Here is a 25,558-nt window from a genome sequence, read left to right as displayed (position 1 = left end):
AATGTTTCCTGTATTTTCAGTTATACCTTCAGTGACAGCGGTAAACCAACTTTTGGGAGCTCCTGTCGGAACCGACGTAGTTTTAGAGTGCTATGTCGAAGCTCATCCTAATCCTGTCAACTATTGGCTTAAAAATCCTGATGAAATGCTACTTGAAGGGTACGGACTTTCTTTAAGAATATTTGTTCATCTTTTTTGAATTGTAATTAATACAATCAATTGTATATTATTTACTAAAGAACCCTGTTGAGTAGCTAAGTTAAGCTTTCGTGAAAATCGAGAACCGCAGTTGCGGTCTGACTGTAGGTATGACGAAGTGCAGCTACCCTACAGTGCCGCTTACGCACTTTTACCCCCCCCCCCCCCACGGGCAAAATCAGTCTAACTTCAAAGTTTTATATCCCTGGTAGAAATTAACGTACAGAGACGCGCGTGGGTGCGTTTGAAAGGTCTTTCGGAGAGCTTTCAAATGATATGATTCACGGTTGCCATCGATTGTTTTTTTAAATTTTGCAACAATTATGCAAAATTGAAAATTCTGAAATTTTCTTATTATTTTTGACAATTAGCCAATTTTGGAAAAAAAATAAAACGAAAATTTGAAGTACACCATTTTTTAGCTATTACCAAGCCCTATCTGAATCACTCATCAAAAATTTATTTTCGTCAAATATGACGCGCGCACGGGCATTTTTTCCTGGAAGTGACAGTTTTTTTCAACATTTTTTATCTCCATCAAATTGTAACAATCGAAAAAAATTTATAGGAGAAAAAATGTTTGTTTTTTCACGTAGAATACTGCAATAATTTTTTTTTTGGTTTTTCGAAAAATTTTTTTTTTCGGTTTTTTTCAATTTTTTTTTCTCACAGTCGGTACGCTAAAAAGATGAGAAACCACAAAAAAAAATTTTTTCCACCCATTCAATAATACTACATAACAAGTATCGTAAATTACATAAAAAAAAAATCTTTTTTTTTCGACCTTGAAAAATAATTTAAACCGAAAAAAAAAATTTAAACCGAAAAAAAAAATTTTTCGAAAAACCAAAAAAAAAATTATTGCAGTATTCTACGTGAAACAACAAACATTTTTTCTCCTATAAATTTTTTTCGATTGTTACAATTTGACGGAGATAAAAAATGTTGAAAAAAACTGTCACTTCCAGGAAAAAATGTCCGTGCGCGCGTCATATTTGACGAAAATAAACTTTTGATGAGTGATTCAGATAGAGCTTGGTAATAGCTAAAAAATGGTGTACTTCAAATTTTCGTACGATTTTTTTTCCAAAATTGGCTAATTGTCAAAAATAATAAAAAAATTTCAGAATTTTCAATTTTGCATAATTGTTGCAAAATTTAAAAAAACAATCGATGGCAACCGTGAATCATATCATTTGAAAGCTCTCCGAAAGACCTTTCAAACGCACCCACGCGCGTCTCTGTACGTTAATTTCTACCAGAGATATAAAACTTTGAAGTTAGACTGATTTTGTCCGTGGGGGGGTAAAAGTGCGTGAGCGGCACTGTATATACAATACTTTTGTGTTGGATTTCCATTTGATACACTAAATATACATAATTGTATAAGTATACATGGAATCAAATTAGAATTTATTTAAATATATTATTTTTAAATTGCTTTTTTTTTATTTTTAAATTGTTTTTTTCTATTTTCAAATTGCTTTTTTCTATTTGTTTGTTATCATTATATTTCGCACAACCATTATCATCTTCTCAATATCAAAAACTTTATTACGATCTTTCTATCAAGCTCGGCTTAATATTCGATATGAATCGATCGGAGGGTCATTTTAACCGGCTACTATACAACCCTAATTTATCTTTTACATTGTTCACCATCGTCATATTTTATAAATAAGATTACTTGTCTTGACAACAAGATGTCTACTAATTTGAAAGATATCGGAATCACCAGTGATAAAGATATCCAGTACTTACTAGAAAAACCAAGCTATGATTTTGCTCTGTAAGTTTTCGCTTATTTTAATGCTTATATAACTTCAACTGGAGTTATTGGTTTACGAATGATAATGTATGAAATTTCCACAATATATAATTTGTTATTTTAAGAGAATTAGATACCTTATTGAAATATTTAGTCGTACTAGACTGAAACCAGATGAAGATCAAAAACTGCTCAAAGCTATTATAACGAAGAGCAAGCGGATACTGTTACTGATTTGGGATTCTGAATTATGACAAAGATGACATCATTAATTATTCTAAATATGATAAATTGAACAGTAGTGGCTTATTAATTACATTAAATGCATATTTAATATTTTTACGGTATAACGAGGTAGTCATAACTAACATCAAAATAATTTGTTAATTATGTTTTGTTTCATTCTCCATAATAATTAGATAGATTATTTGAATGTTCCATGGTGGAGAATCATCCCTCGTAATGTTCAATGAATAAAAAAAACCTGTAATTCTTTTCTCAACCAACGTTTCACTGACTAAAATTTGTCAGCCTTATCAGGGTTTCCTTTTTATTCAGAAATTTAAAGAATATACAATTTATAAATATACAATATCAAATCACAAAATATGAAAGATCAATAAAACATAAACCAAGCATTAACACTGTAAAAGATAGTTATGCATATTATACATTCTTAAAATTTTCTTTTCACTGTGACGTCGGTTGATGCAACATACGAGGTGTGTTCAAAAAGTAAGGTGACTTTTCAAATTTCACGAGCAACGTACTTTCGATTATCGATGTTTGTTATGTTGTTTTGTTTTGTTTTGTTTGTGTCTTTTATTTTGTTATGTTGGTACACTCTTCCCGAACATCTATACCAAGTTTCAAGAGTATAGTATTTTTTGTTTGGTTGTGAGAAGCGTAAAGGTTATAAGTGTTTTGCGTGCTCGGCGATTTCTTGCTATCGAAAAATATGGATCAAAGGATTTGCATCAAATTTTGTGTAAAAAATTAAATAAAGGGCTCCGAAACACTTGAAATGTTGACAGTGGCATACGGTGAAACTGTTCTGAGTAAAAAAAATGTTTACAAGTGGTACAAACTCTTTTAAGATGACTGGGAAGATGCTAATGACGAGCCTCGCTCTGGATGCCCAAGCACGTCAAAAACTGATGAAACGTTTAAGCAGTGAAGAAAATTGTTCTGGAAAATCGTCGAATCACTATCAGAGAAGTTGCTGAGGATGTTGGTATATCGTTTGACTCGTGCCATGAAATTTTTTCTAACGTTTTGGGCATGAGACGTGTGTCAGCGAAGTTTGTTCCGAAATTGCTAAATTTTGACTAAAAGAACCGTCGCATGAGCATCGCTCAAGAACTGTTGACTGACGACAACGACGACCTAGATTTACTCAAAAGGGTCATAACTGGTGATGAATCATGGGTATATGGTTATGATATCGAAACCAAAGTCCATTCGTCCCAATGGAAGAGCCCAGATGAGCCAAGACCGAAAAAAGCACGCCAAGTTCGATCAAATGTGAAAGTTTTGCTCACTGTTTTCTTTGATTACCATGGCGTGGTGCATCAGGAGTTCTTACCATATGAACGTACGGTCAATAAACAGTATTATCTTGAAGGTATGCGCCGTTTGCGGGAAGAAATACGAAGAAAACGCCCAGAATTGTGGAAAAACAATTCATGGCTTTTGCATCACGATAATGCCCCTGCTCACTCATCTTTGCTTGTGAGAGATTTTTTGGCCAAAAACAACACCACAATCATGCCTCAGCCACCATATTCACCGGATTTGGCCCCATGTGACTTTTTCTTGTTCCCAAAACTAAAGAGACCTATGAAAGAACGGAGATTTGCAACGATTGAAGAGATAAAGACTGCATCGCTGGAAGAGCTCAAGGCTATACCGAAAAGTGCTTATGAGAAGTGCTTTGAGGATTAGAAAAACCTTTGGCATAAGGGTATTGTATCTGAGGGGGATTACTTTGAAGGGAACCACATAAATATTGATAAATAAATAAATATATTTTCTCAAAAATACAAAGTCACCTTACTTTTTGAACACACCTCGTATATCTCAGGCGCAATAACTGAGCCGTGCGTTACCACTATCGCGGGAAATTCTCTTTTTGGTGACGGAGGATTAAAGCTTTACTATACCACACGCTTGGCAATATAGTTGTGCTTCGCGTTATTTTATCATACTCTTGGCAATAAAATATCGCAACAGGGAGCCTATCTAATATGCACTAGACCACACGCTTGGCAATCAAGTTCGTCCTTAGGCGCATTAGCGAAACACACCTGACAGTGAATCACCTCAAATCTCGCATCTACATGCCAGAAGTGTGATACTTGGGCGTCTTGGTTAATCAGGATGGGATCCGTTTGGATCCAGATAAAGTGAGGCCAATTGTTGAATACCCGGCGCCAGCAAATCTCAAATAGTTGCGTAGGTTTCTAGGTATGGCCTCATGGTACTGAAAGTTTATTGGAGACTTCGCTTCTATAGTGGCTTTACTTACTACTCTTACTCATAAAGATGCAAAGTACGAGTGGGGCGAAGAGCAACAGGCTTCCTTGGAGCAAATAAAGGCTCTACTGGCCACTGCTCCAGTCTTGGCTAGGTCGGACTTTAACGCCCCGTTTACTGTCGAGTACGATGCGAGCGACACTGGCCTTGGTAGCATCCTGCTCCAACGCGTGGAAGGCGAAGACCGAGTGCTGCGTTACGCCAGCCGCATTTTGAGAGAGAGAGTAGGCATTAAGCTGATGATTCCTTTTCTATTTTTCCATTTTTCTATTTCTTTATTTTCTCTAGTACACTCTATTATTCACCCTTATTTCATTTTATGTTTTTTACTCAAATTTGATATTACTAAATTTATTTGATTACAAACGTGATACTTTATTTATCAACCATTTAACTATAACTACTTCCCCTGCCGTTACGGCCATATATCCAGGTCCTTTCGTGAGATTATAAACAAATTGATCAGGAGATGGCGTGGCAATAGCAAGTGCATTTTTCAAAATATCTCTTTCTTGACTACAACGTTGTACAACAACATCCTTATACAAATTTGTTATTTGCAACTTAATATAACGCTCTACAAATACAAACTATGAATTTATATACGCAAATATATCTAAATTACTTAAAGAAATTTTCCTACTGGGAAATAACATACCGTTCTTAACCTTATGTATGAACAATTTCGGATGTTCGGTATCACTAATCTCATGACCGCATGAATATCGCTTAGACTTATTGTTAGTCATTAATGTAAAAATAATATCTTGCGTAATGAAAGAGAACAGAGTTTGTCCAGCTTCACTTGTAACTTCATGAGCTATACCGTTATATAACACATTATATCGATTAATATAACAAAGATCACGTGATGCCCTTTCCCAAAACGTATACCCTTCTTCTGAATCGATCCATTGCTCATTCCCTAATTTACATCTGACACCACTACGCAAAATTATTTGGTCGCTATTTAAATCAACAGAAGCGGTATATTCTTGTATAGTTATCTTGATCTTGTCTTGGACTAACACGTTACTCCAACTTCCGGAAACATCGGAATAACTACCAGAGTTACACGCCCCATTTTGATTTACACTATCAGCAAGTATAGCTGGTCTAGTCGTAGTTTGATTAATCTTTATGTCGCGAAATATGTGTACATTATCGATATACAAAGTACCGCTTTTATATAAATCGTAACAACTTTGTCGGTTTATATCCATTAAGTATTCGATCGCACCATTTTCTACAATTGAATTGTGTGAGTGCATTCCACAATAATAAACCGTTTTATCTATTTGAATTTTACACTGGATTACGTGTGTGTCTTCAAAGTTATTTAATTGTAACAATTGAATATGTTGTCTTGTTATATTAATATTGGTGGAAGGCACTTCACACTCTTCTACATCTAACAAGGATACAGTCGTTATACGATATTAAGTGATCTTGCTTCACAGTCATATCCTACGATGGCCGTCACTGGAATAGTTATTGCAAGGGATAGCAGTAAGAAAAAGAATGAATGCATCATATTTTCTGTAATTATAAAAGTATTTTATTATATGTTCCTTCTTTTTATTATTCACGTTTGATTAATATGCGAAACTCGAAGTCTATTCGCGTATACAACTTTACTACCTTTTTTCATTTCTATTTTGATATTATTTCACGGTAATATGGCTATAATTTTAAAAAGATAATATTAATATTTACCAAATAATAATTAATAATGTTTACCAAATTTTCCGGGCTTGGGTCTAGATTTTAAAAATACGTGATCATCTAACTTAAAATTAACTGAATTGATATGTTGATCGTAATATTTCTGTGATTTGAATTTGGAAGTGACGAAGTTCTCGTATGTCAATTTTTGAATTCCTGTGAGTCGCGTTACAAAATCAGTTATATATCCCTTATAAGTCGGTACGATATCTACTTCACGCAAGGGGTTACTAGATAGCAATCGGGCTAATCGACCGAAAACAACTTCGAATGAGGTATGTTTAGTGCATTCTTGGATGCAGGTGTTATAATTTAACATGGCTAAGTCGAACCAGTCGTCCAAATTATTGTCTATTTCTGTATATTGCTTTAAGTACTTAGCGATAGAATGATGAGATCTCTCGAAAGAACCATTAGACTGCAGTCGAAAGGCGGTAGTCTTCAATTTCTTTATCTTGAAACGTTTAGCAATTCTGGTCATCAACGAACTCAAGAAGTTCTGTAAGTACGGCTTTGGGACAACCGAAAACGCAAATGAATTTCTTAATAAAAGCGTCAGCTATAGTGGATGATAGTGTATCTGCTAACGGGACAGCTAAACAAAATTTGCTCAACTGATCTTGTAGATTTAAGACGTACTTGTATCCTTTGGAGGTTTTCTGGAGTGGGCCAAGAATGTCCATAGCTATTTTATTAAATGCAGTTGCGGAGGTATCGGTAATTATTGTTGGTTACTTCGTTTGTAGAGAAGTGAGTTTCTTTAACTGACACTCTAGGCACTGCTGTATTCGCCGATGAACATCATCTTTTAGATTTACCCAGTAATAGTTTTGTCTAATCCAGTGAAAAGTTTGAGAAACGCCGCGATGTCCTCCAATAGGGGATTTATGAAGCTCATAAAATATCGTCACGTTGCTTCAAAGATACATATCTTAAAGAATCCTTACAAATTATTACTTTAATATTAGAATTCTTAAATACTTTATTAGTTATATGATTTACCACTCTATGATATACATATATAATTTATCCACTCTAAATTTTCTATACATTTGCTTTTAGCTATACAAACTTCGGCTTGATTTAAATTAAGTAATAAGTTCCTTAGGATTAATAAGGTCGAATAAATTCGATCTTTGACATAGCTTATCAATTCGGAGGTTTCTCCTCGAATGCAAAGTCCAAATTCAGAATACTTCTTATTTTTCTTTTCTCTCGTAACTTCTTCTAAACTAACTAATTGCTTACTGATTATCTTATAAGCTTGCGAGCACCTTCATCGCAAGGTTCACCTATAGTACTTATAAAATAAGCAACATCATTTTTTTGTGTATGAAGAAATTCTTTAATCTCTACAATATTTTCGCTAATCTTATCAAAATTACTTGATTCATCGAAATCGCTAATTTCGGAATCGTTCTCGAGCTTGTTATCCTCAAATATAGGGGATTTTTGATGAATAGGTATCTCTGGTGCTGCTACTGGTTTTCCTTGTACTTTGTCATCATCTTTATCGACATCACCTTTTTCATAATCAAATAATTCTTTTTGAGTTCTCTTTGGGTATCTTCTGGGAGTGATCACACTTTCATCATTGTGAAACGATTCTCTTATTACAGAATCAAGGATAAAAGTTAACTTCAAAGTTTGATTGGAAGGGACTTATTTAGATCTACCACGTGATCTCTTGATTACGTTATTTCGGGCGGTGGTTCAGGTTGGAGATTTGGTTTGACGGCTCATTCTAATTGTTCATTTAATTTACTCTGTCTCCTTGTTGTAACGTTTATATAAAAAATCATATTATCTTGGCTCGCTAGTTCATGCGACATTGTTGTTTCTATTGGATTTCTCGATAAGGCTTCCGGTGTTGCATTTGCGGTTCCAAGCTGATAAATGATTGGTAATCGTATTCAGATAATTTAAAATCGTAAAAAAAATTCTTAATAGCAATTCGTACTTCAAAAGAAAACGGACTCAAAATATACTTTTTCTAAATTAACATTACTTTCGTAACGATAGTTTTCTTTAAACACACGAACAAAGATATTCTAACGAACTCAAATGATTTTTCTATTAAACGAACACAATTATCGAACGAAGATTTTGTTTTTTTTTTATCGAAATTTTCAGAGTTTTATAAGTACCGAAACTTTTATTGTTGAATTATATTTTCCGGTAAAAATTTGAAAGAAGAGGAAATATCAGACCTACAGAATTTTTCGATAGTGGCTTGTATCCGGGGTCTCCAAAAATTTATTTATGTGACGTCGGTTGACGAGACATATTTCGCAGGCGCACTTTTTGGTCTATCCTTTCGGACGATAACCGGGACGTACATTGCCACTATCGCGGGAAATTCTCTTTTCGGCGACGGCGTATTGAAGCTTTACTATACCATATGCTTGGCAATATAGTTGTGCTTCGCGTTATTTTATCACGCTCTTGGCAATAAAATAACGTAACAGGGAGCCTATCTAATATGCACTCGACCACACGCTTGGTAATCAAGTGTAACTATATTGTTATGTGTGGCTCATCTGTAGAACAAAAGAACGTTTACGTTGCTAAGCAACCTCTCTCTCGTCGGTGTTATGATTTTTTCAGTCAGTTGTATTAATAGTTTGATTCTGATAATATCTGTTATTAACCTATTTTGAGTTTCGAAAATAAAAGTCGTTATCATTCTTTAATAATAAAGTTGTTATTATCTTATGTGGATGTGTGAACTTAACATTTTGGGGGCTCGTCCGGGATTTTCTTGAAGACTACTATGTCCGGAAAATCGCCACAAACACCGTCTCGAGTACCATTTCAAATAAAAACGAGATCTCGAACTGCTGCTGACGCTACTCCTGCTAATGTTGAGGGAGCTGCTGCTGTCACTGCTACCAATGCCACGGATACCGATTTTGCCGTTGCTAATAACCAACAACATCAAGCAGGTACTCTTGACCGTGCACATGCTCATCCAGTGCTTATCGATTTAGACAATCCACGTGACGTGCTGCACTCGGCGCGTGATGGCTCGTGCTCCGATGATTTGCGCGATGGTGCGCGCTCGACGGGTGGCGCAGCCCCGCCAGCAGTTGGTGCCTCGCTGACAACCGCTGACGGCACGCCGGTAGTGCCCAATATCTTATCGACGGCGACCGATGCTTCTCCGCTCGTGCGTGACGTCCCACCACCGCTGCTTGTACCCCAACCACCTCTCCTTCGCGAAGCACTCTTAGAGCTCAACGAAGCTAGGACGCAACTGGATACATACTGACGACAGCTTGAAACGTTGGAGTCTATTCGGGAGACCGAACATCAACATCGTCAGCAACTTGAAGCAACATTACAACAACGTATTGAGAAAGAACAGAGTCTTGCGGCAGAGCCACGCGTGCGTGACGATGAGGTCATCGAGGGTCGACGCGTTATCGAAGGACTGCAGTCGGAACAACTATCCCTCAAACAACAGTTTATCCAGCTTCAACAAAGATTGAACCAGATGAATCGACACATGATTTCTCTGTCACACACAGAACCAAATACTACAATGACATCAAACAATACCAACAACACTACGATACAAATGAACGATACAAGAGATGGTTATGACCCGAACACACAATTACACACACCAAATCCAGTTACGACTGTCAATTTAGGGTTAGGTTACAGTCTGAAGCCCGACACTTATGATGGCAACCCCTTTGTCTGAATATCTGAATCAATTCAACTTGGTTGCTAGAGCTAATAATTGGAGTGATGAAAAACAGGTAGTTGCTTTAGCCGCTTCTCTGCGAAAACCGGCAACGAGCGTGCTGAATAACTTTAAGAATACAGAGACCTTAAATTTAAAATTACTTCTTGAAAAATTAGAGGCACGTTTTGGTGAAAATTTGGGAGCGAATAGCTATTCATTATTTCAAAGTAGACGTCAAAAACCCGGTGAAGATTTACCTACTTTGGCATCCGATATAGAAAAATTAGCTGCATTAGCTTACCCAGAATGTTCGATAGAAGTTCAAGATAAAATCGGTTGTTTTCAATTCATCAATGGAATTTATCACACGGGGGTCAGAGAAACTCTACAATTAGAACGTATTACTTCTCTCAAAGTAGCTCTTGCACGAGCCTTGGAAGTGAAAATTATTAAAGAGCAAAATAAGAATTTGGCTTCTCAACGATTGAAAGGTTCTTCAAATAATAATCAAAATTCTTCACAAAAGAGGTTTGACGATAACGCAAAAAGTTCTGACAAACAGGCCCAATCTTTCGAGAATGGTTGAAAAATCTTGAATGTTGGGGTTGTCATAAAAAAGGACACACGCGCTCTCGTTGTCCTGAACAGGGAAACTAGTTCGTGTCAAATTTTCAGGGGCAAGTTTGACACCCGATAAAAAGGCTCCTACTGTTTTTACTGGTGAATCGGATTATAAGAGTTTGCGTGTTTGTAGGGTTCTTCAGAATATAAAAACTTTTGAATTTGAAGGTAGCATAAATAAAAAATCGTGTGTTTTAAAAATTAATTCAGGTTCAGACGTTACTATTCTGAATTCTAAATTTATTACTCCGAATTGCCATCAAATCTCTCTCAATAAAAAAAATTTGAAGTATCCCACTGGTAAGAATGTTCCTCTTAAGTTTACAGCACTTGCTAGAATTGATTTAGGTCAGTATTCAGTTTAGATAATTGTTTTTGTTGCAGATATTACTGACGATTGCATACTTGGGTGTGATTTTTTGAATAAGACTGGAATTACAGAGTCGATGTATAAAATTTTTAAAGGTATTCCAAGTAGAATCGACAGTGATACGAATGGGCAAAAGTGTTGCAGAGTTATAGAATGGGCTGGGGAATTACCAGATCTTTTGAAAGATGTTTTTGAAGATAATTCCCGAAATTTGGATTCTTCACAGAAAGAAAAATTCTCTTAGCTTTTAGTAGATTTTCAAGATATTTTTCAAGGTGATGATGTTGCCGGAAAATGTAATTTGATTGAGCATAAAATTGAATTAAATGATTCCAATCCTGTGAAACAGCCGGTTCGTCCTCTTCCTTTTCATGTACAAGTAGAAATTGATAAAATGATTAATGATATGCACAAACAAGGGGTTATCGAGGAATCATCAAGTTCTTGGTGTTCTCCAGTAGTGTTAAAACGAAAAAAAGATGACACTTGGAGATTTTGTCTGGACAAAGGGTGGGTGAATTTAACAATATATATATAAACCGTGCGCGTAACTAAAGAAGGAAAGAATGAGTAACAAAATTGACAGATTAAAACGAATTAGATTTTTAATATTTATTAAATTACTTACTTCTGGCTCTTATTTCCCACACATACAAGGTAAAAATGGAAAATCCCTTTTTTGAGTATTGAACTGTATCGAACTGAGATAGAATTGCCTATTTTTCTTCACGAGCTTTCTTTTATGCTTTTCGCAAGAGAATCCCACTCTAAATTCCTTGACATTTTTGTGCCGGAAGAACTCAAATTTTCCTGATTTAATTGGTTGGAAAATTTGGGGAGTGTCTCAAGCGTAAGCGAAATTCGAACCCTAATTGGTCGGGGGCGGAGTATGCAGGAGTGTCCTCATTCAAGTGTTTTGGAGCCTCTTCACATTGATGGCCCTATATGTACCATTTTCATCTAAACTACGATATTGAACTGCTTCCCTTGACAGCGCGACTAATCGCATAAGGTAAGCTGGCCAGCTTCGCGTTATTGTTTCGATAAGCAAGCGCGCGTAACATCTTTGCTCTCCCCTCACACCAGCAATAACAAGAAATCGGCGAGCGAGCATGCAAGCGAATAACTCGACCGAACGATTGTAAATGAAATGACGATACGTAAGACTGTCGCGCACCTAGTTTAAGCGTAAATGCGCGGACCAAACGTGTTGTAGATTACTTGATGAATAAACTAGTCCATGTATGATTGAAACATTAATCTATTGTTGTCTTTGCTAGTAATAAGTTGATTGACTGACACCGGTCCTCTCCTGCTCCTCGGTTAGCTAGTGAAACTTGATTATTTCAATCTCGCCGCGCGCATTCCGGTACGACTGCGCATCGGGCGAGACAAAGAAATTAAAACGGAATTCACACCCCGTTACAATATATATTACATTTTTTTTATTTTAAGGATAAAAGCCCTAACCTTCACTCATATCTGTGAGGTACTTCCACCTTATCTTCGTCAATAGTGAGTCCATTAAGAATAAAAAAAAAATTTTTAATTAAAATAAATAAAATAATAAATTTTAATAAATTTTAATTAATTATTAAAACCTGCTTTAATATAAACATTCATGACTCATTTACCTCTGCATAAAAAAAATTTATACAATATAATCTTTATTCACTTATAAGAATATATAAAAATACATTTAAATAATAAATTTAAATCGATCACATCCATGATATTGTATAAATAATGCATATCTTTGGAATCTTTTTTAAAGATTAATAAAAAGATCGAAATGATGGATCATTGCTCTTCAAATTCCGTCCAGTAGAATAATTTGGAACTCACAATCAAGTTCAAGAATAATTCGAGATTCATCTTGCCTCGTGTATGTTATTAGGTAATTCTGATCTTCATACAATTCATAATGACTCTTTTCAGGAAGTACGTTGAAGAGTTCCATTCCAATGTTATTCAACATTTCAAAATTCTTCTTGCTGCAGGTAAAGAGATCTAGAATGTTACATCTTCTACTACTACTGCTACTATTATTGATGCTATTATAGCTACTACTCGATTCTTGAGACAAAATGAAGTTCTTTGAGGCTCGCTGCTCTTTTAAAGCCTATCCCTACTACTTTGGTTTAGTGTGATGATTTTCGAATATAGGGCCAAGCATTCGATTCCTTATTAGTATACGTTTTCCGAATAATACTCGTCATATAACTTCATTCAATATTTATAAAACATGTGTTGTATAGTTGATGTGATCACTCCGAGCTCAGATGAGTGCCCTACGTAGCGCGAAAAAAGAAAAAAAATAGAAAAGAAAATTTCAGTATTGACAGTAACTCATTCTAGGCTGAATAAAGTTGTTTTTGAAATTGAATGATCAGATCTGGAAAGGGTGGTTGGTGGTCTTTTTGGTATGGGAGGGGGTATTTTTTATGAGGATATCTGGAAGTTGGGTATTATATTAATTTCTTTGAGTTCGGTTTCTTTTTCCCTATTTGTTTCTTCTCGTTTTATGTTAATTTTCGGAGTATATTGGATTGTCGTTAGAAAATGTATGATAGAACACAAGAGGGCTTCTAGAAGGTTGATTGACCTGCCATGAATTCTGTGTAGTGTATATCCTCTGATTATTGTGTCTAAAGTCATTTTTCCAATGTTAATATTAATATAATTAATAGCATATAGATTACGGATGCGAATGATTTCCATGTTGTTCGTTTGTTCCATATTAGGTGCCATTTGCTGTTGGCAATATTTTTTAGTGCATTTTCTTTAAATATTTCTTCTGAAGTAGTCTCCATTGATTTCGTTTGCTATTATATTAAGTAATGAAGCTTTTTCTATAGGGAACATTAATTGTTCTTACATTTGTGACGGGGCCCTGGCTAGAATCGCCGGCCCCGTCTGGCTCGCTCTCTCTCTCTCTCTCTCGCAGCTTCGCTCCTTCGCTGTTGCCCTGGCGAGCGTTTGAAAGTTACGTACCGATACCGATGCTCGAACCGCTTTATTTTAGGGCTAATACCTGAGCAGGGCATAGTCATTAGGAGTCAACTGGGAGCGACAGCGGCTGCGGCAAGAAGAAGAGAGAGATTGACGCGTCGCAAGTGGAGAGTGAGGGAGCACGAGTGACCTGTGGCGATCCGCTCGCGAGAGCGAAGCCGCCGGCGTTGCTCGAGCCGGCGCGCGAACGGTTGGGGAGAGAGTTCGAGCCGAGATCTTGAAATAGATGGATCGATTTGACGGCCGAGCGTGCGCACGTGATAGAAAGCCGAATAGTCAAGTCAAGACAAAGAAGTTAGACGACGCCGAGCAGAGTACAGCACGGAGAGGATTTTCAACCACCCTTGGAGCATCGTGGAATCCATTCGAGCCTGCCACAAGCTTGCCAACAGTTTCTGCAGTATTTCTTGCCAACAGCAGCATTAGCAGCATTTCGTGCAAGCAGCTCCAGCAGCATTTCCTGCCAGCAGCACTAGCAGCGATTTCTGCCAGCATCCTTCACCAGGTCAGGTCGTCTCTCTCTCTCTCTCTCTTTCTCTTTCTCTTTCTATTCGCGAATGCGCGACGCGTCGGCGAAGTGTTTGCGATCTTCCGCGAGCACGGCGAAATCGACGAACTAAAAGAGTCCCTCCTTTGTAATCCTCTCAAATTATTGTAACGTGCCCCCGTGCGATTGTCCGCACGAGCGCAGGCACATGGCCGCCGAGGACGACGCGTGAACTCGCATCGACGCTCTTTTATTGTTAAGCGTAGAGGAATAAATATTGTTAACGGTTATCGGGAGTGATTATTGTGTGCGCCAGCCATTCCTTTCCTCTCAATCCGAAATCCAAAATGCCAATTTAGTGACATCGACCCATCGTCACCGTTCAGAGGAGTGAAAGAGCCTCCCTTACCTTTACCCTTTTTAAATAATTTGTGATATGGCGCTTGGGTACGGGTCCTTGCATGACTCGTGGGAATTACTTTCCCCAAAACGCGTTAAATTTTAATCATTAGTGTCACACATTTTGTCTAAATTGGTTTGGGAATAGACTCCACTTGTTGCTAAGCTCTTAATTGATTCAAAAGTCCATCCTATTTTTATATTAGGATTCAGCTGATTTATGGGTAAGGATTTTATAGGTGTTGGTGTGGAACTTTATCCATTCATTTTTGATTTTGTAGTAAGGATTAAGGAGTTGCAATCAATTTTCGTTCCTATGTTTATTAGAATATGTGTTTTTGGTGTCAAAAATTATGTCTCATTTTCACATTATACTCGTAAATGTTTATAGCAATCATTTGTATGTATAATTTTTACTATGTAGGTTTATATTTTATAACGTGGACTATCTCTGAAGCTATTTAAGCCATATACAAGGGTGGTCCAATAAGTACTTAGCCTACAAAAGAAAAACGAAAATTTTAGAAAAGTGGCATTTTATTTTTCAACATAGTCTCCTTTTAGTTTGATACACTTGGCTCAGCGATGCTGCAACTTCTTTAACCCGTCTAAAAAATACGTTTCCTCGAGGTCTGAAAAGTAGGCTTCCATGGCAGCGATTACCTCCTCTTTCGACTGAAATTTCTGCCCGGCGAGTGACTTTTTCAAGTTTGGAAAAAGAATTCGCACGGGGCTCAATCTGGAGAATACGGTGGATGGAGCAGCAATTCATAGCCTAATTCGACCAATTTGGCCATGGCGACGGCGGAGGTGTGAGCCGGTGCGTTGTCATGGCGGAAGAGCACTTTTTTCTTGGCCAAATGGGGCCGCTTTTTCTGTAATTCGACATCGAATCGGCCCAATAATTCGGCATAGTACAGCCCTGTGACCGTTTTGCCCTCTCCAGGTAGTCGATGTAGATTACACCTTGTGAATCCCAGAAAACGGTGACCATCACCTTTCCGGCCGATGGGACAGTCTTCGCCTTCTTCGGAGCACTTTCGCCGGGTAAAGTCCACTTTTTCGACTGTTCCTTGGTCTCTGGTGTATACCAGTGGATCCATGTTTCGTCGACTGTCACGAAACGATGCAGAAACTCCTTCGGATTGCACTTAAACGGCGTCAGACATTGCTCTGAAGTTGTCTCACGATTGCGCTTGTTGTCCGGAGTGAGCAAACGCGGCACCTTTCTCATGCCCAAAATTTCATGCAGGACATGACCCACGCGGTCTTTTGAGATGCTTACGATCTTAGCTATCTCGCGCACCTTTAATCGTCGATCTGCCAATACGAGATCGTAAATTTTTGTCACGTTATCCTCCGTGCAATTTTCGGAGCACCTGGACGTGGCTCTTCAAAAATCGACGTGCGACCACGTTGAAACTCGTTAAACCAATTTTTGACGGTCGCCATCGAAGGAGAGGAGTCACCGTACACAGCATCCAAGCGGTTTTTGATTCCGATGCGCGATTTCCCTTCCAAAAACAAGAATCGAATCACCGACCGATACTGCTTTTTTTCCATTTTTCAAAAATCAACGGACACACTTGCTTTCACACGCTCTCAAAAATAAACTACAACTCCGATCCAGCTGAAATCTTGAGAGTATCCATCGGGAAGGTTGTACTACATGACAGAATATTTCTTTTGCGAGAGTGGCGCCATCGGGCGGTGAGGCTAAGTACTTATCGGACCACCCTCGTAGCTTGGTTGTGTCATAAAGTTGTAAGCGAATTCATTTGGTGAAAGTGTGGTGGATAAGAATTTTTGGAATATTTTTCTTTTATTTTCGCATTTTTCTGTTACAAATTTCATGTATAAATTATTTTTTTGGCTTTTTCAATGCCTTTCAACACAAATTTGGAGTTTATATACGAGTAAATATATAAATAAAAAATATATATGTAAATAGGTCGAAATTTACTTCGTTACCTTTCTATTAATATCGTTGTCACAGAAATATTTGTTTAGGTTGCTTTGTTTTTCCACAATAAGTAATTTTGGATAATGCTAATGTATCATCGTTGAAGTGAAATAATTTCATGATTATTACTACTGGAATATTTACTTGCCATATCTTTAAATAGGATATCGTATGTATTTGTGAAGCATTCTTCTTTTGGTATAGTTTCCTAAAAGGTATGGCCATTTCCCATATCCATATAATATTTTTCGAAGAATTTACGAACAATGCCCGAACTTAGTCTAATTTTATCGCTGTTTAGTCTCACTTTAGCTTTATCTTGTATGAGTGCAATTTTTATTGTACCTTGAATATATACGTTGCTACAGGAGTCGAAATTATAGTGTAGGTTGTGCCTGAACAGGATCGTCTTTGTGCGCTGCCTGCGAAGTCTATGCCTTTAGTCGTTGTGGCATTTATTTTTAGATTGGTTATGATGTGTGTGTCATCGTAATTGAGAATGCCTGTGCCGTGAAGATTTTTTCAATGTTCGTGACTTATGCCTTTAATGTATTGTTGATCTGCATTTGGTACTGGAATGAGATGACTGAAGTATCCACAGTTGAAGATCATGCGCTGAATTTAAATTTTATATTGAATAATTTGTATTTCTCGGAATTCCGCTATTTGAATTAGTTCTATGGCTACTGCTCAACGATTCACTTGAGTGTTGTGGAAATCGCATTCTCTAGACTCAAGAAATGAAATTGTTGTGATATTTGGTGTGGTGGTTCCACAATAATAACCAATGATTACATTGTTTAGTTTGAGAGCCGTAATGATAAAAATAATTATGTTCAGCATGTTTATTTTCCTAAAACAGAAAAAATGTATTATAACGGGGTTTTAGCTCGAGCTCTTTTCGGGCTAAATCAGCTAAATAAATAAATGATTCTCGCGGATTAATATTTTAATAAAGCGAAGTGCGCTATCCAAGGCGATCCTGTACGCCAGCCCAAACAGTGCTTGGGTCCAGCTGCATCAGCTTGCCTCCTTCCTTACGTAGAAATTCGGCCCGCGGAGAGTGTCGTGAGCTACAGGTCACTTGGCGAGAGACAATCTAAAGAGTCTCACTGCGAAGTAGTTATGCAATAAGGCAGGTGTATCGGAATAAGACACTGCGGATTTTAGTAGAAATGAATCGTGTATCTAGGCACTCGCGAGTACATGCAAGCGCGCCTGTTGATGAAATGTGTGCGGCAGCGAACAAGGCGACAACAAAACGCAACGCGCCGATCTTGTCTGCGATCGAGCAAGATCAGACGACGAATTCGCTTAAAGCGGCTCGAGGCAAGACGCAATGCCGAGCAAAATGACAGGGTGCATAGGTCGGGCGAAAGGCTAGAGCAACGAATGCGGTTAGCAAGCCATAGGAGAGAGAGAGCCAAAGAGAGAGAGAAGAATCGAGTAGGTACTTACAGTAGTTGTCGTCGGTTATTAGAACAGCAGAAATGCACGTACAATAGATCGCGACCACGCTTACTCCTAGCCTACGCTCGCGCGGGCGTCCTCGGTTCCAAGCTTTATAGCTGACGGAATTCCTGTCAGCATTCACTACGAGTCTTCGCTCTTCACTGGCGATCTTCGGGCTTGTATAATCGCTTACTCCTCCGTAATCTCTCGTAACGCAAAATAATGATGTTGCTGTCAGACTATGCTAGCGTCTGTACCGGTCTCTGCTCGCATGCCAACTGACTCATTACGCGCTTTTTTTCTCTCTCCCCTTCGCGATCGCGGTCTCTTCGCGACATCCGCGCTAAGGACTATCGATGGGGCTCGACTCTTACCTTGTTCGCTGACATTTCAACTGCGCTACAAATTACAAATTATTATAATGCATGGTATGGTATAAATATGATTAATAAATAAACTGGCTGCAGGAAGAGAGAGACATAACGAGAATGCGGCTCGTTATATGCCCCTCCCCCAGACGCTGGTTGCCAGGGGGGTACCAGCTGGAAAACTGGTCTCTCTCTTTAGGCGTTTCCATTTTCCAGGGAAAACTCATGCATCCTCAAAAGAAAAGTAGGGTAATCTGTCGTTATAATAAGGAAGCATAATGGGAAGATATGTGGAATAACAAAGAACTCTCTTTCTCCCTTACAATTTTATTCCTTATACAGTAACATAACAAAAAAATACAATATTTTTCTTTTCTTTGATTTGAGGCGCTGCCCCTTTACTAGGGATTACGCACGCTTGCGTAACGATATTGGTAACGGTAACTGGATAGGTAAGTAGGAACAGGGGGAGCGAAAGCGCACAAACGCGTTGTCGCTTAAGCGTGTTCGTTTATCGCGATCCTCTACGGGCGCGGAGCTCGGCGTCCGTGTAAACATAAGTCTCAAGCTGTCCCGATAACTATCTCGGATGGATCTGAAAATTGGGGCAATCTGTGGACCTTGAGACGCCAGTGAGGTGGCACAGCTTACAGAAACGCGTGCCCACCAGGTCTCGTTGTGGTCCGTCCCACTTTCCACACGGCTCCGTGCGGTTGGTGTGATGCAGAGCAAGGTATCCAGGTGGCCGTCTCGGCCCCTCAGCGAAATCGCTTGGCCTAGACCTTGGTCTGGACGGGTGCGGAGCGATCACTATCGGAGAAGGCGAGCACGGTCGGGGCGGTGACGCGAAAGCAGTGGACTCCTCATCCCAATGGTGACCGGTTCCTTGGAGTCGGGGTACCCAGTTGTAGGGGTCTTCGGCTGAGCGTTCCAGCATTCTCATCTGAGCCCTCAGATTTTCTACCTCCCGCAGTCTAGCGTCGACCGCCTTCGCCAGCACGCGTTTCTCCTCCTCAACGAGGCGGCGCCTGAGCCAATCGGTTCGTTGACGAGCGAGGTACGCCTTTAGGTCCAGCTCACGCTGAATTTTATCGGCGTAGTCTCCTGCCAGGCGTTTTCCTTCGGCGCCTGCAGCCTGGATGATTTCATAGCCTCGCCGAAGGTGGCTGTCTCCTCGGCGTTTTCCACCACTCGGGCCGTGCGAGCGCTCTTGACACGCTGCAGCAGCTCTTTCCAGGCGCTAATGGCCCATAAACCTCGCCTGAGGGTGGCTCGTCTTGGTCTCTGGAGTCGCCGGGTGACGTCGCTGACGCGCCGTCACTGATGATCGGCTCCGTCACTTCTTGAGGGATAGCGGAGGGCTCCTCCGTTTTCTGCTTGGGTTCCTCGGTGTCGGGAGTCTCCACGTCCAACGGGACTGCCGCTTGAAGCGATACTTCTGCGCTGGCCGCTTCCGGTTCTTCGGGCTGCCTACCTGCTGGGACCGCCTCATCTTCCGTCGAAGCGATGGTAAACGCTTGGAGCTCCTGGAACTCCTCTTGGCTCTTCACCGCTGAAGCGTCCGACGTAGCGTCCATCTGTAAGAGTCAATACAAGTAAGAAGATGGTTTTTCTTTATTAGCTGGGATCCGGTCCGGAAATAATACGTAAGCGTAGAAAGGTTAGCAGCAGATTAGTTAGGAAGGAGCTGAAAGCGTAGAAGGAGAAAGTGGGATAGCAACGCAAAGGTTAGTATTATCTTGAGCGAAGCTGCCTTGGCGACGGTGGGACCGTCGGCGGGGAAGGTTTCTTTTTCCCCTTTGGTCGGCCGCGCCTTCTTTTTGTTAAGGGTTCTGAGCCGGAGGTTAGATCCTATCTAGCCTATCGGCCAACTCCTTTTCGTTTTGCTAGTTGCTCTCGTCGCTTTTAGGGATTGGTGCGAACAAATTACCGAGGTCCAAGTCTTTCACGTTAGACTCGCATTCCTCCGTCTCGTCAAATTTTGGACATTGGTTTTCGTCGTGACAAGGGCGTAAATCGCAAACGGCTACCTTGCCTATGTCAGTACCTTCTTCGGTGCTAAGCTGGTAAGAGTTCATTCCCACGCGAGTGGTAACGACAAAAGGTCCTGCGAATTTCGGGCTTAGTTTTGCAGCGATTTTCATTGCGGCCGAGGAAAGTAGGCGGTTTTTGGCCCATACCTTATCTCCGATGCGATATTCTACGTCCCTTCGCTTACGTTGTAATATTTCTCTTGGCGGTCTTGCGCCATTCGCGTATTTTCAAGTACTACTGCGCGGAAATCTTCTAGTTTTTCCATCCTCGCGTGCCAATTCTCTATGGCGGCGGCTTCGAGGTTTCGGATCATATCTCTGTCTTCCGCTCTATTCTTAGAGTGAGGAAGGTCGGGATGCCGTCCGTAATTGAGAAAAGCTGGGCTAGCGCGCGTCGCTTCGTGAATAGCCGTGTTATACGCAAAGGCAAATCAATGATGTCAACATCCCAGGTAGTATGATTTTCTTGAATGAACGCGTTGATCATGGTCTTTATCGTGCGGTTCACTCTCTCGGTTGGGTTGCTCTTTGGTGAGTACGGCGCACACGTGCCGTGGACAACGCCAAATGAGTCCAAGAACTCGTCTACCAATTTGTTTTTGAATGGAGTCCCATTGTCCGATAAAAACTTATCAGGCACTCCAAATCGCAGGAATACTCGCTCCTTCTAATCGCGTCTAATCGCTCTCCCGTTGGCTTTGCGTAGCGGGATACACAACCCAGCGAGTGAAGAGGTCGATGAAGATTAATAGATGCTCATAGCCTTGCGCTGACTTAGGAAAAGGGCCCATAGTGTCGCCTGCCACGATTTCCCATGGCCGTGTGACTAGGTGCCGTCCCATCAGTCCTGCTGGAGCAACTTGCTCCACTTTAGTCTGTTGGCAAACGAAGCAGTTACGAACGTAGTGAGCTACATCTCTGTGTATGCCAGGCCAATAGTATTTAAGCGCGGCTCGCTTTTGCGTCTTATAACGCCCTAGATGTCCTGCGGTAAGACTATCATGACACTCTGATAAGACTTGAGCTCTCTGTTCTCGTGGAAGTACTAGCTTCCAAGCATCTTCATCTGTACCCATAAAATCATCCACGATAATGTCTGGTTTGTAAATATATAACTTGTCTCCTATATACTTCCAATATGGGTATTTAGTGGGATCCTCTTGAACTTTTTGCACCCATTTCAAGTACCACGGGTCCTTGACTTGCGGAGACGCTTTAAGCGAAGCTAGGCAACCGATAGTATTTTCTTCATCCTCTACGTACATTCGCGACAAAGCGTCTGGAACTACGTTGTGTTTTCCTCTTCTATGTATGATGTCGAAGCTGTAGGACAGTAGACTCAGCGACCATCGTCCTAGCTTGCCGTTCGGATGTTTTAGGTTCCGCAACCATTTAAGACTGTAATGATCGGTTACCACGGTAAAGTGATAGCCTTCTATATACGGTCTGATCTTTTCGACTGCCCATATTACAGTGAGGCACTCCCTTTCTGTGACCGAAAACCTTCGCTCGGTGACACTGAGTGCTCGACTGGCGTAGCAAAGTACTCTGTCTTCGTCTCCGACGTGCTGCAAGAGTACACTGCATAATCCTGTATCGCTGGCGTCACATTCTACAATAAATAGAGCCGTAATGTCTGGCCTAGCCAAGACGGGGGCAGTAGAGATCAGGCCTTTTATACGCTCGAAAGCGTCTTGCTGCGTCTCTGTCCATTCGTATTTAGTGTCTTTCTTAGTTAAAGTGGTAAGCGGGTCCGCTATGTTCGCAAAGTCGGGCAGGAACTTCCGACACTATGACGCCATTCCGAAAAACCTACACAAATTAGTTGAAATTCTTCGGCGGCGGATAGTCAATAATGGGCCGAACCCTTTCAGGATCAGGACGAGTCCCGTCCCTGTTGACTAGGACACCTAAATATCGGACTTCAGTCATACAGATGCGTGATTTCTTTCTGTTGATGGTTAGCCCTGCTTCTTTAATCATCTCAAGGATATGCGTCAGCCATTTCAAATGATCTGCATAGGTTTCTGTCGCTATAATCAGGTCATCGATATAGTCGAAGGCATAAGGCTCCATCTCAGGCGTAATTAGCATATCCGCTAACATTTAAAAGGTTGCTGGTCCTTCTGCAACTCCATAGGGCATTCTTACGAATTCGTATAACCCTAGGCCAGGGACTGTAAAAGCGGTAATCGGCATCGATCGCTCCGTAAGAGGGATCTGATGGAAAGCTCCCGAGCAGTCCAATGCGCTAATGTACTTAGCGTGCTGCAACTTTCTCACGATCACGTCGATATAGGGAAGCGGGTAAGCGCTCACCTTTGATATCGCATTGACCTTTCGATAATCAACGCAAAAGCGATACGATCCGTTGGGTTTTCGAACCATGACGACTGGACTCAACCATTCGCCTTCCGAGCGTCGAATTATATTTGCCTATAGCATCTTGTATACTTGCGCATGCATTTCCATCTCGATAATATGAGAAACTGGGTAATATTTTTGTTTGATAGGCTGGGCTTCTCCGACGTCTATGTCGTGTTTGATCCATGACGTACATCCAATGTGGCTATGAAGAGTTTCAGGTCAAACTTCTTCTACAATTCGGTCGATTTCTGCACGTTGATCCTGGTTAATCTCTTCGGTGCCTAAAGAGGACAGGGCAAGCGACTGATCTACCCTCAGAGACGAGAGAATGAGTGGTACCCGTCGGTCACACCCTTTTACCCGTAAGGTATTAGTCTCTGGATCAAGGCAAGTGGAAAACGCTCGAATGAAATCTCCTCCTAGAGTACATTCCGTTTCGGCTTCGCTAATAATTAGAGCGTCTATCATATCAGAAACCCCTCCAACCGATAATGGTAGCTGCACGCTGCGAATAATGGGTACAAAATGTCCATCTATAGCGCGAGCTCCCGGACCGTCGTACATTGCTATATGACAGTTAAGGGCCGCTGCTATTTGAAGGCCAATTGGGCTTAATACGGTTCTTGAAGCACCAGTATCATATAATGCTTTGAAAGCTAAGTGACCTACCTGTAAGGTTAGCCACCATCGAGGGTATTCTTCGACTAAAGCGCACGTCGCAGTACTTTGGTCTGGCTTCAGCGTAATCGCTTCAACATTCCGCGCCGGCGTGTGGATAGCTGTTGCGGGGCACTGAGCCTGACGGTCTCCAGAGTCGGCGTTAGCTGATGAGGCCCTCGAAATAAATGAAGCGATAGGGACCTCGTCTACTCGCTCCTGTCGGCGTTTTTTGGTTGTTCTGTTTTAGAGCAATCCGGGCAGGTAGCTTTTGTGTAGCCGGGCCAACTACACTCCCAGCAGAGCAGTTTATCTGCGCCTGGGCCAGGTGGTTTGTCTTTGTTGCGATCCGAGCGCGGTGTTATTACCTTTGCTTGACTCTCAGATCGATGCTCGCCTCCTCGTCCGCCTCTAGGGCTCCATCGTCCTCTACCTCGGCCTCCTCGACCTCGGTAGTTCTGGCCTTTTCCTGAGTGATTGGTTGACGCAGCGCTCTTCGTAGAAGTAGGGGTAGCGTCAGTACTCGCGACGGGTAGACTTACTAGTAGTAGCAAACTACTACTAGTATTAGCAAACTCTAAGCATTTCTTATTGAAGAAGTTTTGAAAGGATTTTCCTAAATCAATCTCCGAGATGACGCTGTTCTCGTTAATGGAAGCGATGTTCACTTTTGATCGCGCAGTCGCTTTGGTTTTAGGCTTGTATGCCGCTTCTGGTAACAAGCTCTGGTCTGGAGACGGCGGATGCTTCCAATGTTCATCTGACTCGGCCATTTCCACTTCTTGGGCTCGGTTAAGAAGCTGTGGCAATAACGTAATACTCTGCTGGTCCTTCTTCATTTCTTTGTTCAGCTTGGGGATCATGTTATCGATAGCCAAATTGATCTGATCTGGAATACTCCACGGTCGCTCAAAGCGGCTAAATATGGTGTTCATCGCAGATAAATGATCCCTAACTGTTTCATCGGGTTCTTGCGTTCTCAAGTGGGTCTCCACTGACATGTTACGATGATAGCGATGCACCTTACTGTAAGCTGTCAATGCTGCCTCTCGAAACTCCTTGTACGTGTTTCACGTTGGTCTCAAGAATCGGTACCATTGTAGCGCTTGACCTCTGAAAAGTGTAGACAGTCAATCAAGAATCTCGTCTTCCGTGATGCGGTCCAAATAGCAGTTTTCTTCTACTCGTGCAAGAAATTCCTCAATACTCATGCTTGCGTCGCCCGAAAAATGTACCTTCCAGTCTCGCACCGTTTTTCCTAAGTTCCTTGTCTGAACTCTAGTACTGTCCGAATGGTTTCCACTAGTCCTCCAACTTGGAAGTCCATAGATCAAAGTGGCTTGCTGTTGAGTCACATTTGTCGATTGCGCTCCTGCCGCATGCGAAAGCGAATACGCTTCTTGTCTGTGATCCCCCCTCCCCCAGCTTGAGCTTGCAGGGGTAGAAGTCACTCCACCGGGCTGAAAGCCTGGTGTGCCGAGTGTTGTTACCTGTGTTGTACCTGCACTCGCGATCGGCGATGGATTTCTTAAAATACTAGTTGTTATAGCTGGTGTTGAGCCCTTGCCATTGATGACAAGAGTGCTGTTCTTGCGTTCAGCTGTGGTTGTTCTTCGAATGTCGTTAAATCAAAATCTGGGTCGATGAGACTATACGTGTCTCTAAAGATAACATTTTTATCTTGTCTAGTAACTTTCAAATTACTATTGATATCTGTTATCGTTTTTATTTGATTATTTAGACTGTAAACTGTGTTTTGCAGTTCAGCGTTTTCGCTTTTGAGTATTGACAAATTTTTCTCTAGCTAGTCGACCTTCTCTTTTAACGTTTTAGTTGCAATTAACGCTCCTTTCAGCTCTTTTGCCGTTGATTCTGGTATGTATTGTAGCTTCCCTCAGGGTAGCTTACA

General features: G+C 40.6%; 1 protein-coding gene across 1 annotated transcript in view; it reads left to right on the top strand.

Moving 5' to 3' along the window:
• The window catches only part of LOC131668942 (lachesin-like), a 944,221-nt gene that overhangs the window by 662,800 nt on the left and 255,863 nt on the right, over positions 1-25,558 (top strand). The window contains exon 6 of the mRNA XM_058943448.1: positions 21-159. Within this exon, the coding sequence (XP_058799431.1) occupies positions 21-159 (139 nt within the window). The remainder of the gene's footprint in view (positions 1-20; positions 160-25,558) is intronic.

Source organism: Phymastichus coffea, unplaced genomic scaffold (genome assembly GCF_024137745.1).
Source record: "Phymastichus coffea isolate CEN01 unplaced genomic scaffold, Cenicafe_Pcof_1.1 PCOF00007, whole genome shotgun sequence".
Lineage (NCBI taxonomy): Eukaryota > Metazoa > Arthropoda > Insecta > Hymenoptera > Eulophidae > Phymastichus > Phymastichus coffea.
Note: the sequence above shows the minus strand (reverse complement) of the source record. Positions and strands in the feature narration are given on the sequence as shown.